Source organism: Acipenser ruthenus, chromosome 23 (genome assembly GCF_902713425.1).
Source record: "Acipenser ruthenus chromosome 23, fAciRut3.2 maternal haplotype, whole genome shotgun sequence".
Taxonomy (NCBI): domain Eukaryota; kingdom Metazoa; phylum Chordata; class Actinopteri; order Acipenseriformes; family Acipenseridae; genus Acipenser; species Acipenser ruthenus.
The window spans coordinates 26359621-26371738 of record NC_081211.1 but is presented as its reverse complement, the minus strand read 5'-3'; the positions used below and the strand labels follow the sequence as shown (position 1 = coordinate 26371738).

General features: G+C 36.1%; 1 protein-coding gene across 3 annotated transcripts in view; it reads right to left on the bottom strand.

Moving 5' to 3' along the window:
* The window catches only part of LOC117413444 (follistatin-related protein 5-like), a 104811-nt gene that overhangs the window by 36719 nt on the left and 55974 nt on the right, over positions 1 to 12118 (bottom strand). For all 3 annotated transcript variants that reach the window (XM_058997002.1, XM_034908828.2, XM_034908829.2), the window contains exons 5-6: positions 10618 to 10808; positions 9526 to 9646 (exon numbers count right to left, since the gene is read on the bottom strand). In XM_058997002.1, coding sequence (XP_058852985.1) covers positions 9526 to 9646; positions 10618 to 10808 — 312 coding nt within the window. The remainder of the gene's footprint in view (positions 1 to 9525; positions 9647 to 10617; positions 10809 to 12118) is intronic.

Genomic DNA, 12118 nt, shown 5'->3' with positions numbered 1-12118 from the left:
GATTAAAAAAGGGGCCTAGTAGCCTCTGAAGGAATGAACTGAATCTGTGACAGAGATTAATGGAATCACTGTATGTGCCTTAGAAAAATCCCCCAAAATGTACTCCTCTCATACATTTACTCATCATTTGTTAGCAAGTCATGTACCAAAAGGAAAGCGCTAAAAAGTTTGCTGTACCTCTCCATCCTACCCCTCAGGAGAAACCGACTGTTCTAACTATTTCAGAAGCATTTTTGGCCAAGAAGTTTTTTATGGCACTTTTATCAGCAGGAGATTCGAGAGGGAAGCATGAATATTACAGAAAGGAAAAGTCTGTTGAATCTGTGAAAGCTTTAAAGTTCTGAGCTAATTGGGTCCACAGCCCAAGTTCTATTATTTAAATGCTCTTCTGTACACATGTATACTTGTAAAGCATTTTCTGACTTTATTTAAAGGTTTTTTTTATTTTTTTTACTTTTTTTTTACTTCTTAAATTGTACCCTGTAATTTGCGTATTATTTTTAACTGTCCAACGCTCACAGCAAATACAGCACTGAGGTTCTATTAACATTTTGCTACAGGTTTTTATATATTGCAGGGTCTGGTTCTTTTTGTGGAGAAATAGTATTTCCAAGAAACTAAAAGAGGTGCAAAATCAATGTAATCCTCTACATAAAGATTTGTCTTAATATAAACCTTGTATTCCAAGGCAGAAAATGACATTTAGGTAGCAGATAGCAGTATATAAGCTAGTTTGCAGTTAGTGAAAATGTCTACTGGCACTATAGCTTCAGACTGGGTACAAATAAAATCCTATCTAAAGCAACAGAGAGCCATCACAGGGGTATTATTGCTCAGTGGAAACACTTGTTAGCAAATCATTTGGGGCATGTGAAAAGGGTAGGTGTTTAACGCCACACCAAATGTTATCTACAGTATATTATACTGGCTTTGAGCATCTTGCAAAACAGACTGGCCTTGAGTCTGTTGAACTTTATCGCACTTGAAATGATAAGGACACGATTACACCGTACTGGGACTTGCAGTAGGCAAGAAGTTGCATCAGACCTTCAGTTCAAAAGTAGGGAGTGTGTGCTGCCTTTTAATAATTGTTTCCACAGCCTTGGGACAACACTCCTAACTTTGTATTCTGTATTCATTTTAAATGATGGTCCTGCTTAGCAAGATATTCAAGCACACAATATACAGGATAATTGTGATGCAACACGGTTTCATTACTAAGCTCATCATTTATCCTTTGTTGCCTTGTGGAAAAAGATCAGGTGACAAACAAACCTGAAGAGTTTCCTATTGTCTTGTATTCTTTACATAACACAGTACAGACCAGAGCTGTGATGCATATATTAGGAAAGTAATCTGAGAAAAATCAGACTAGATTGCCATGGTTAAATTATAACAGGCAATGTACTCTTCAGATCAACAACTCTGGGTAAGTGAGCTGAATATAAAAAGATCAGATTTGCAGGAAGTATTTCTTTAAGATTCCAGCTGTCTTGACTGCAATATCCATCAGAAGATCACTGCAGGAGAACTATATGCATTTAAGAACCAAACTCCATCTGCTGACACAGGATATTGCCTTTTCTAAATATCATCCTGTTATGGATTTCTAAGCTCCGTAGCAACTGTGTTAATTCTGTTTGCTGTTTCTGATGAAGTGTTAGAAGTGATTTATAGCCATTACACAAACGGGTTTGCAATCAAATGCAACTTAGGAGATGCAGACATTTTTCAACATATTTTTAACATTGGGCAGCATCTCCCAAAATTGATAATTTTCCTGTCTATGTGCGCAAACAAAAAGTGCATGCAATTGAAGGGTTTTATGAATCTCATACATCAGACTGCAACTCCCTTGAAAACAATCTCTGTACTGCAGTTACACAATGTTTTGAAGTTACTACATCTTATTTAAAGACCGACACCACACTGCTAGGATAAATGACAAGTATAATAAGAGCACATTGAAAAAAATATTTATTCTTGACTAATTATTCCCTATTCACAAAAAGTCTGTTTGATTAAAAGATGAAAGGGTAGTTTAGCAGCCATACATATCCAAATCTTGGATTTTTCTAACCATGTGAACCATCTACCAACCTCAAATAAACAAGGAAGCTACAACCAGCACCATGCAATGTATTGTAACAGTATTAATCTTCAGTGCCCTTTTATTTTTTAAATGTCTAATTGTGTTATATGTGGTCCAAGTATGAAGCACCCTGGTACAGTCAGCATTTCTCCTAATTACAAACGCAGTGCAAATACCCCATCCTTATCCTTGCATGTTTGAATAATTGCCTCCATCGGACCCTAACCAAACGGATTGCTTCCAAATGCATACATACAGTACCATGCTGTCAGACGCAGTAGCCTAATAAACCATCCGACTGAGCACCACAGGGAAGAGGCTTCTGCATAGCCGAAGCAGAACTAGATTATCCCAGGTAAAGAAGAGCTTAAATAAAAGGTAGAGAGAGAGTCCAATTCCAGGGGTAAACAGTGCAGTGAAAAAATGGGTAGAAAAAGCAGTCTTGATTGGATAAGCAGTGGAGCAAACCCTTACCATAACCAAGGTAAATGGCACAACTATATTCAAGTTTTACCAATGCAGTTGGTATTTAAAAGTCAAATACTATATGTAGACATGAGCTTAGTTCAGCCATTTGGTAATGTGAAGTACTCGCACAGAGTTTCAGTCATTCCTTCAGGAGCACTTTTACTATGGGTTTACTTCACTATGTGTTCCATAAACAGGAAGTGAAACCGTCTGCTCCATCTATAACTAAAGAGAAAGAAGTGCAAGACAGCTCTTAGGCAGCCAATGCTAGAGTGCAGCCTGCGTATGACGTGATTCCTGTATATCTGTGAAAGTGATGTGCAGATTCCGATGAAAAAGCCTTGGCGTTAGCAAGGCTGAGCTGTCTGTTTCTGTGTTTAGAACTAGTACTGCCGTTGTAAAGTGTGTGTGCAAATTCATTAGAACACCCCATTGCTTCTGTTGTTTTGGTTTGTTGTGCATAGGAAATCAAAACCACTGGAACATTTGTCTAACTGATGATTTTCTGTTTACAGTGCTGCACTTTTTTTTTTTTTTTTTTTTTTAAACATCCTAACATGCCCCAACGATAGGTGACTAAATCAGATAAAACCACAAAATACATAATGCATTGCACTGCAACAGGCTAGATTGATTTTAACCTTTTGATTTTAAACAGATGGGTTTCTGCAGGGACTTATTGCCTTGAATTGATAAAGCCTATCCTCTTTAATGTGCTTAAAAGAAAAAAATAATGTTATCTCTCAACCTCGGTCTTAAATTTGACAAGCAGCACATTACGTTTTTTTTCACAATAGGACTGAAATAAAAGAATACCTTTTTCTCAGAAGGGATTAATGAAATGGGAGTTTCACAGGGCTCCATCAAAAGTCCTTTGTTATTTCTGGTCTACAGCAATAATCTCTCTGGATTTCTGCATCTCAGCAGGTGTTCGGCTGTATGCTGATGATGTAGAGAACAATCACTTCCCCCTATATCAGTCAAACAAATCTGTCTTTTGTTTAAAGTCTTGCTAAACAATTATTCGTCTACCTACGGTACATTCATATCTCTGTAGATACTTGCATGACCTTAAAAAAAGTTGACATACTGAAATAATCTTACTGTTTATATATATATATATATATATATATATATATATATATATATATATATATATATATATATATATATATATATACACAGACAGACACACACACACACACACACACAGTACATCCTCGCTATAATGCCTTCATTATAACGAACCTTTGGCTATAACGAACCTGCCCCCTGGACCCCAAATTAATAAAACCAAAAAAGATAATATAAACACACACTGTCCACATCCCGGTCTGTACGCACGGGATGCCACCTCCGCAGTGAAGTCAACTCTTTTGTCTTAACAACAAAAAAAACTTGAGGTTCTGATTAACTTTTCATGTCGATTTCATTTGGAATAAAAGATCAGTTTGGGATTTGGGACAGTTTGTCGTTCATTTTGATTGTCCTTTCACTGTGACAAACACCTCGATATAATGAACAAAAGGCTTGGACCCCAAAAGGTTCATTATAGCGAGGGTGCACTGTATATGAGGGGGCAGCTGGCTCTTTGAGCTATATATATATATAATATATTTCTTAATACATCAAATGGTACAAACTAAAGCAAATACAACAGCTCCATTTAATAGTGTGTTTTCCCATTGTGCTGAATGTGCATTTTTATCACTCAAAACTTATGTGCTCCATTGATCAGACTGCCAACAGCATGAACAATGTCCTTGGAGGTGTATTATCAAAGACAGGTTCAATGTTGTGTCTAAGCATGTCTGTTTTATAATTATCTGTACACTAAACCGACCTCCTTGGTCTATTAGTGAAGCCTGAAATGTCAACTTAAAAAGTACAGGCAATATATATTACTGGAATAAAGCCACTGATTCATGGAATCATTTACTAAATATTACACAACCACCAGGATTTTCATTCAGTCATTTATGTCATAATACAAAGGCAGGCATCAGTCACTATATTTATAACAATTCAAGAACAAAATGCTGATTTCAAACTTCGTGCAATGAGAAGAGGTGGAGTTAAAACACTACACGTTTGTACCTAGTCTTTAATTGAAACCGGCCAATGCAAACACAAATGTCAACACCCCAGATAATTGTGTCATATTACTGCATCCATGAAACAGTGTTGCATGATCACGTATCCCATAATACACTAATGTGTTCCAATATCAATAGTAAGCCTTTATGTTTTTTCATTAAAATAATATGTATATTAAGTTTCGCTTTATTTAACTTGCATTGTGAGATTTTAAATACAGTAACAAACTATAGCAAACATATCTTAGGAAATGATTGCATAGATGAGAGAGTCTTACATTAACGTTAGTAAGTTCTAAACTTACATTTCAGTCTTTCTTTGACATTACATCAAACATACAGTACAACATTCAGAAAGCACACACTTAAGCATTGATGGGTCTTTTTCTCTTTATGAAGCTAATATGAAGTTGTTTTTCAAAGAGTTGGTGAAATAGCATTCCTATAGGCATCCCTTTTCCACCGCTGGGCTTTATGCTACAGTGCATTTTGCAGAAGTTGCTTGTGAGTTTGGCCATTCATCTCTCCAATGCTCTTGTTTGAAGTTTGAGGGAAGCAAAGCCCACAGAAGTAGCAAATCAATGCTGGTATGATAATGAATTATTTCCCCACTTTGTGCTGGAATCCAAAGTGAGATAAAAGAAGACCACTTACTGTGCAGATAACAGCCAGGGGCAGCATGTGAAGCATATATTGCCAATATCTAAGTACTAATGCGATTTGATCTAGCAGATACCACTGTAACGCTGGGGATTTCAGAGTCAAAGAAACCTTCCCAGTATCTCTCTAAACACAGCTGTCCAATATAATTAGCATCACCCGATTTAATTAACATGATTATCATTTAATAATTGGATTTATAATAAATGTGTTATTAACAACATGTTTCACACAAGACGACTTCATTGTATAATGTCATTGCAATTACAGGCACATTGAAATCTCTAAGTAATATAACAGTTTAGTTATACTGTCATTCCAAGTAACACGACCAAGTAAACTGACATGATCAAAGGGTCTCACATTTTATCAAGTAAATCGAGCTGGATCTCTGAATCTCCTGGTTCCTAATCAGAAAGGCCCACCACCAATCAGCATTCTGTCTCCATCAGAGCTTGTGGTTCAGAACCAATTTCAATCATACCATAAGAAGCACCTCAATTAATCTAGTTCTGGACATCTTCCGTAACTCTGATCAATGGTAGCAGGCTTCCTGTGCACCATTGGTGCTGGAGCATGCATTTAACCCTATGCCACCCACGGGGAATGACCATATTTGGCCGTGAATATATGACAACTTTCTGTTAGCGCTTGTAGTTTGGTAACCGTAAATTAGAAATTAAAACCCACTATATCAACAGAAAGGTATTATGTAGACCTTTCCAATGGTATCATATGTTTGGTTGTGGGATGTGTTCGATTTTTTTTTACATATAAGCCACGCCCCCCAAAAAATATAAAAATTGTATAATAAATAATATTTGTAAAACATGTAAATGTACTAATGTAGAAATCAAATTGGAGCTGTGCAATTTTACAAAGGATTTCAAATCAGAAATCAGAATTGAAATTGCTTGTAATTATAGTTGCAGAGCTATACAGGGTTTTGTTATGCGAATGCAGGTCAGCTGGGAAATGAAACTGGAAACATAGTATCTTGTTTGTGATAAATGAAAATTATTTCTGTGTATAGAGGTAGCAATATATATATATCACAAGATGTTGAGTGTTTTTTTTATTATTATTCAAAAAGAAAAAATCTTGCAAATGCAGTATGCTACTGTATTGGTTTAAAAAAAGACAAAACAAATGACAAGAAAGTACTACCAATAAAAAATAGCTAAATGATAATAAAAGTAATATAAAAGTAAATAATTATCCATCGCTTTACACACACAGCAAAGAAAAAAACATAGGGAAAGTACACTCATAATAATTCATACACTGAAGTTACACCCAAGTTATTTTGGCATCAGATATGTGCAACTCGTTTACATTAGTTCCGCCTCCGTCCGGAGAAACATCTTCAAAACAGGACATAGAATAACAATAAAATCAAATAAAAGGGGGATCTCAGATGTCTGTACAGTAACTTCGTTTTTTTTTTTTTTTTTAAAAAGCATATATAAAGTTTTTTTTTTTTTTTAAATAAAACCTAAAAAAATAAAAAAGCGATTAATCATTCCCAATTCTTAGCTTTGTCCCACCCACCCCAGCCCTAAACCAATTACATGGAGGCATTCACCGTAGCCATGGCTATGACTCATTTAAAAAAAAAAAAAAAAAAAAAAAAAACACAAGATGCTGGTTGGACGGCTGAGATATGATGCGTTTTGTAATCAACATCACAGTATCGAAATTAGAGCACGTTGGCAGCAAAGGATTAAGAAGAAAACTGTTGCTCGTTTAAAGATTGTATGTTCAGTAAGTGTTGTGCCAGGCAGTGCATGGAATGTCTTTAAGTAACAATGTAACACATTATTCTAAATTCAGCAGATTAATGAAAAACAAAACCAAAACAAATCAGTTTGGTGTAAGTAATCCCGATGATTAAAGGAATATGTAGGCTTAATGGATGAGACACAATTTTCTCCTATCTAGGTACAGCACACTGAATAGATAATGATGGAGAAATAATACACAATTAATGTTTTTTTTTTCTTTTTAAATGCAAATTGTAGTTTTATGTGTATGTTGTGGAATTATTAATGAGCAACATTTGTTATTTAAATGTGACATCAAAGCACGCACAGTTTCAATGCTCCGCACTCCAAATAGAATCATGTGAAGTACTGTAGAATGTGTGCACAGTATGCGTGTCTCCACTTTAGAGACACACATACTATAGAATCTGTGTCTCTAAAGTGGAGGACATGCATTCTTTTAATCTGCTTTTGTCACGACCCAGGTGAGCAATCTAGAGCGCACGTCTAGTTCCAAATATTAAAAAATAATAATAATAATGAATTCAATCTTTTGGATTTCGAAAATAAATTATGAGGCGTACGTAACATTACCGTACATGTAGACTGTTCTGTGTTGCTTTAAAAATATATATGTTCTCTATGTCCTCCCCTAGCTTCCTTCAGCTTTAATTGACTGCCCCTTGCTAATGCTATAATTTACATCCCTAAGAGAGCTGTGATCTCCTTGTGATAAGCATACCCTTCTTTCTGCCTGTCTAATTCATCCCCTCTGAGGATATACATCAAGGACTGGCATGCAGAATCCCAGTGACCTTCAGACACACTGTAAGACATTGACCACAATCTCTCTTTCTCAGCAGATTTGGGCACACTCTCAGCTGGGCTGTCTTCCCAGGCAATTACCTGTTTTTTGACTCGTTGATTAATTAAACAGATCTGCTGACTCCACCTGTCAGTGCTGCATGCTGAAGCCTCATAATCTTGCTATTAAACAAAGGAATGACAAACAAATACATCTAAAGATGCAAAACCGTTCAACTGAGCAATATTATCACTGGCTTCTTTGCCGTTATGCAGTAGCTATGAAGCTGCGATGTAATGTAACCCTGGTGTGAAACTCTACTAAAAGTTACATTAAGTCAAAAAATATACTTCCACTAGTTTAGGAGCTTTAAAAAAATGTGTTGTCTTTGAGCTATGTGTAATATCAACATTCTGTCTTCCTGATACATATACACAAGAGAGGCCCTGCTGTTTGTTTCTGTAAGAATGCAAAAAATAAATAAAATAAGCCTTGCAATTGATAACGCCTGCTAAAACAACTTGACTTGGGAGCCCCTAGCAGGGATAAAGAGCTAAGAGTTGTACTGTTAGTCTCTGATATACCTTATGAGGTTTGTTTCAAATTATCCAGTTTGTTCTTCAGTGACATTATACATTTATCACAGCACAACCAGAGGCTCCATATTAAAAATAATATCAGCATTTCACAATGAGGATTACTCTGTAATCTATTTCAGCTTAGTGGGCCATGCCAATGCAAAGGTCTTTATTTCCATCTATTGAATGCTATTAAGCTTTTAGTCAAATAACTACAACATTCTTATTTTTAAGAGATTAAGCTGGAGCATCCTCCACTAACTCTCTTCCCCGTAGAGGTATTTAAATATGATGCATGTGCAATGCATATCAGAAGAACTATTGCCATTACTGGAGTCATAACATTATAACAAACTCTTGTACTGCATTAGCAGTGTGTTGTATAATATATAATGTACTAGAAGCTATTAAGAGTGACCTGAAACTTTCAGAAAAGTTTCTATGAAATCAGCAGGCATCTCAAGGAATCCCAGTTAACAGATGAAATATGTAAGTAAATCGCCATGGATGACACAGACCATGTCAACTTGAAGCACCGAAAGTTAATCAGGGGAACAAGATGTCATTTACTAGCCTTTTATCACTGAATAGAAGCTTTGAGACCCACAACTGATTACCCAGAATGCTACACTGTGACGCGATGGTCTACGTCTCTGCTGGATTCAATAAACCAAACTTTTTGCTCTACAGATTCCTCTGAAGAGACCTATTATGCAATAAATATACATTTGTAGCTAAAACATCCCCTTTCTCTTCCATTTCATGCACACACAGTGACATTCTTTTCTTTGACAGAAAAGCAAAAGCTAGATATTCAGAAATGTAGGCAGCTTTTATGCAACTCTGCTTGCATCGCGAGTATCTTGCATACAGTATATTTTCAAGTCCTTCAAATTTAAAAGGGTTGGAGGGAAATGAATACATTTAAAAGACAACAGCAGTATGTTTTTTTTTTTCAAATTAGCACATGCAGTTGGATCTGCACATTCATAGCTCCTTCTGTAAATCAAACAAGTCTTCTTTCCCCTGCCTCTTATCAGACCCAAGGTTTAGCTGGACTTACGGAATGATGTGTAGAATTCTTGAAGAGTTAAATGCCCATCATTGTTGTAGTCATCATATCTGAGCAGGTCTTGCAGTGTACACTCCAGAAGGTCATCTTCCAGATGATCCCTTACTGATATCTACAAGGGATAAACCAGAGCTTGCTCTTTACACTGGATGTGCCACAAAAAAACAAAATATATTCAACGAATATTTGTACCCCCAGGGAAACAAACAATTATTCCCACCAGCGAACAATTGTTCCCCCCTACATGCAAGCTTGTTATTTATGCTATTTTTATGTAGATTACGCATATATAACGCTAGTGAATGGGAGCAATGTTTACAAGCTGTTCTCATGTATTATTGTAGGTGAGACTGTCAGAGGAGACTGGATGGTACAAGATTCAGGGTTCGGGTTAGGATTAGGGTTAGGGAAAGTGGTCTTCAAATTAAAGTTTTAGTTAAATGCATGGGTATAGACTTATATGCAAAGAAAGATTACTTTGTTACAAAAAAAATAAGGCAGTACAAATATGAAAAAGGAAAATACATAACCTTCAGACAAAAATCTAGAATCAATAGATAATATAGATTGACACATTTATGCCTTGGTCACTAGCACTAAGAAATCAATTCCTATAAAGGGCATAAATCCCATTTTCTGGTGCAGACACTTGAATAATTTGAGATTCATTTCAGCTTGCTCGTCTATTTTAAAGATTGATGAAGTCTTTGTCCAGGAAATCACTTGTTCAAATTGGGGTTAATTCTCAGTTGGTTTAAAAAAAAAAAAAAAACACAAGACCCTGGATCAGTCAATACATGTCCCAGCCCTCCATATATAAACAATTATATGAATAAAATAACTATTTATAAATGTCTAAGTGATAACAATTGTGTAATTTCATCACATGCATCATTTATAAAAACAATATGCTTAGATAGACAAAAATAGTAATGGCACTAATAAGTATTTTACTCTGGGCTTCATCTTCTCAATGCTGCTTTCCAGCCACTTGAAGGAACTATTCTCCCAAGAGGCTGGCTGCACTATATTCAATTTACACTCTGAATGGAAGTGGAATGCTCAATGTCATTCAATTCTCACCTGAGCCAGTTCTTCACTGCCTACGCATCCATCAGCGTTGAGATCCAAGTACTTGAACATCTTCTCCACTACGTGCCTCCGGTGGGACATTCGGTTTCCTTGGACAACCTCTTGTTGACTGGAGTACTTGGCCTGAAGGTCCAGGAGCATGTTCTTTAGTCTGTTGTACTCTGCCATTGTGCATGTATCACCTGCAAAAAATAAATAAATAATGTAGACCGTCATTTACATACTGCTGAGTGACTACTCATTTCTCTCTGGAATCTGACAACAGTGCATTATGACTTAAGTGTTCCTTGATATTTGGAACTTCAAAGTAAAACAAGCAGCTAATAAAATCCTAAGCCTTTTACGAAAGCCCAAAGCAATTTAACATAATTTACAGACTGTTTATTCTTATTGTGGATTAGAAATGTTGGTTGTGTTTCTATACCTAATCCTACATTATTATATGTGAGAACATTGATTAAGAAAGGTTAAGAAAAGAAGCATCTTTAAAATCAGGCATGGTAAATGCTTAATTGTAATGAAGCAGTCCGACTTAAAATCCAATTATGCAAAATATACAGTAAGCGGCCCCATGCTGAAGCTCATAGAACAAACTTTAATAAATAGAGGCATAGATACAGAAAGTGTATTATGTTCTGTGGAAATACCTCCCATTTTCCCATTTTTCTATACCAAAATACTTTTCTATAAGAAATAAATGCCCTGACACCTTTATGATATCACAGAGCAGAGGCTGTGCATTCAAAGCATGAACACGTATTAGATTTTGCTCACAAAACTGAAATGTACCCGGATATGTACTGAAATATACTTGTTCTTTATCCAGTTTGTGTCAAACCAGGCTAGCTTCATGCAGCATTTTGTCAGATCTGAACAGAGGGTGCAATGCAATCACTGCTACTGTACGTGGTTTTGCTCTTCTTCCAAAACATGCTTGTTTGTAATACATCAGCAGTGCAGCTCAGATTCATTACCAGAGATGTCATGACACTCCGAGTTCAGCTTCTCATACATGTTGATGCTGTTAACACATAAACAGTTTTCTTTTTTTCTTTTTAAATATTGTTTTTACTTCCTTCACTTCTTCGCTTGAGAAGACTGTAGCATCAGAACAATTCATTGCACTTGGCATTTAGTTGCATCATCTGGCTGATAAATTATTGATAAGCCTGTCAGTGAGCATGGAGTGGGATTCAATTTCCAAGTCAAAACTTGGTAATAAACTACATCTATCAAACCTATGTTCTATGAGAAAGGTCAATGGTGATTCAGATTAAGTTGTTATGACACATCATTAATCTGGTTCCTTCAATTATCTGCTCTTTGGAAAAGGCTCATATCCTCGCACACATATCCCGCTTTTCAAGACATTGTGACTGGCAATTACAGCAAGGTCTCGGCTAAATCCTTTTAATGCTTCACCCTCAGCATCAGAGGATAAGGGCTTAGAAAGTTCAGCAAATGTGCCTCAAAAGGAATATTTCTTAAGAAG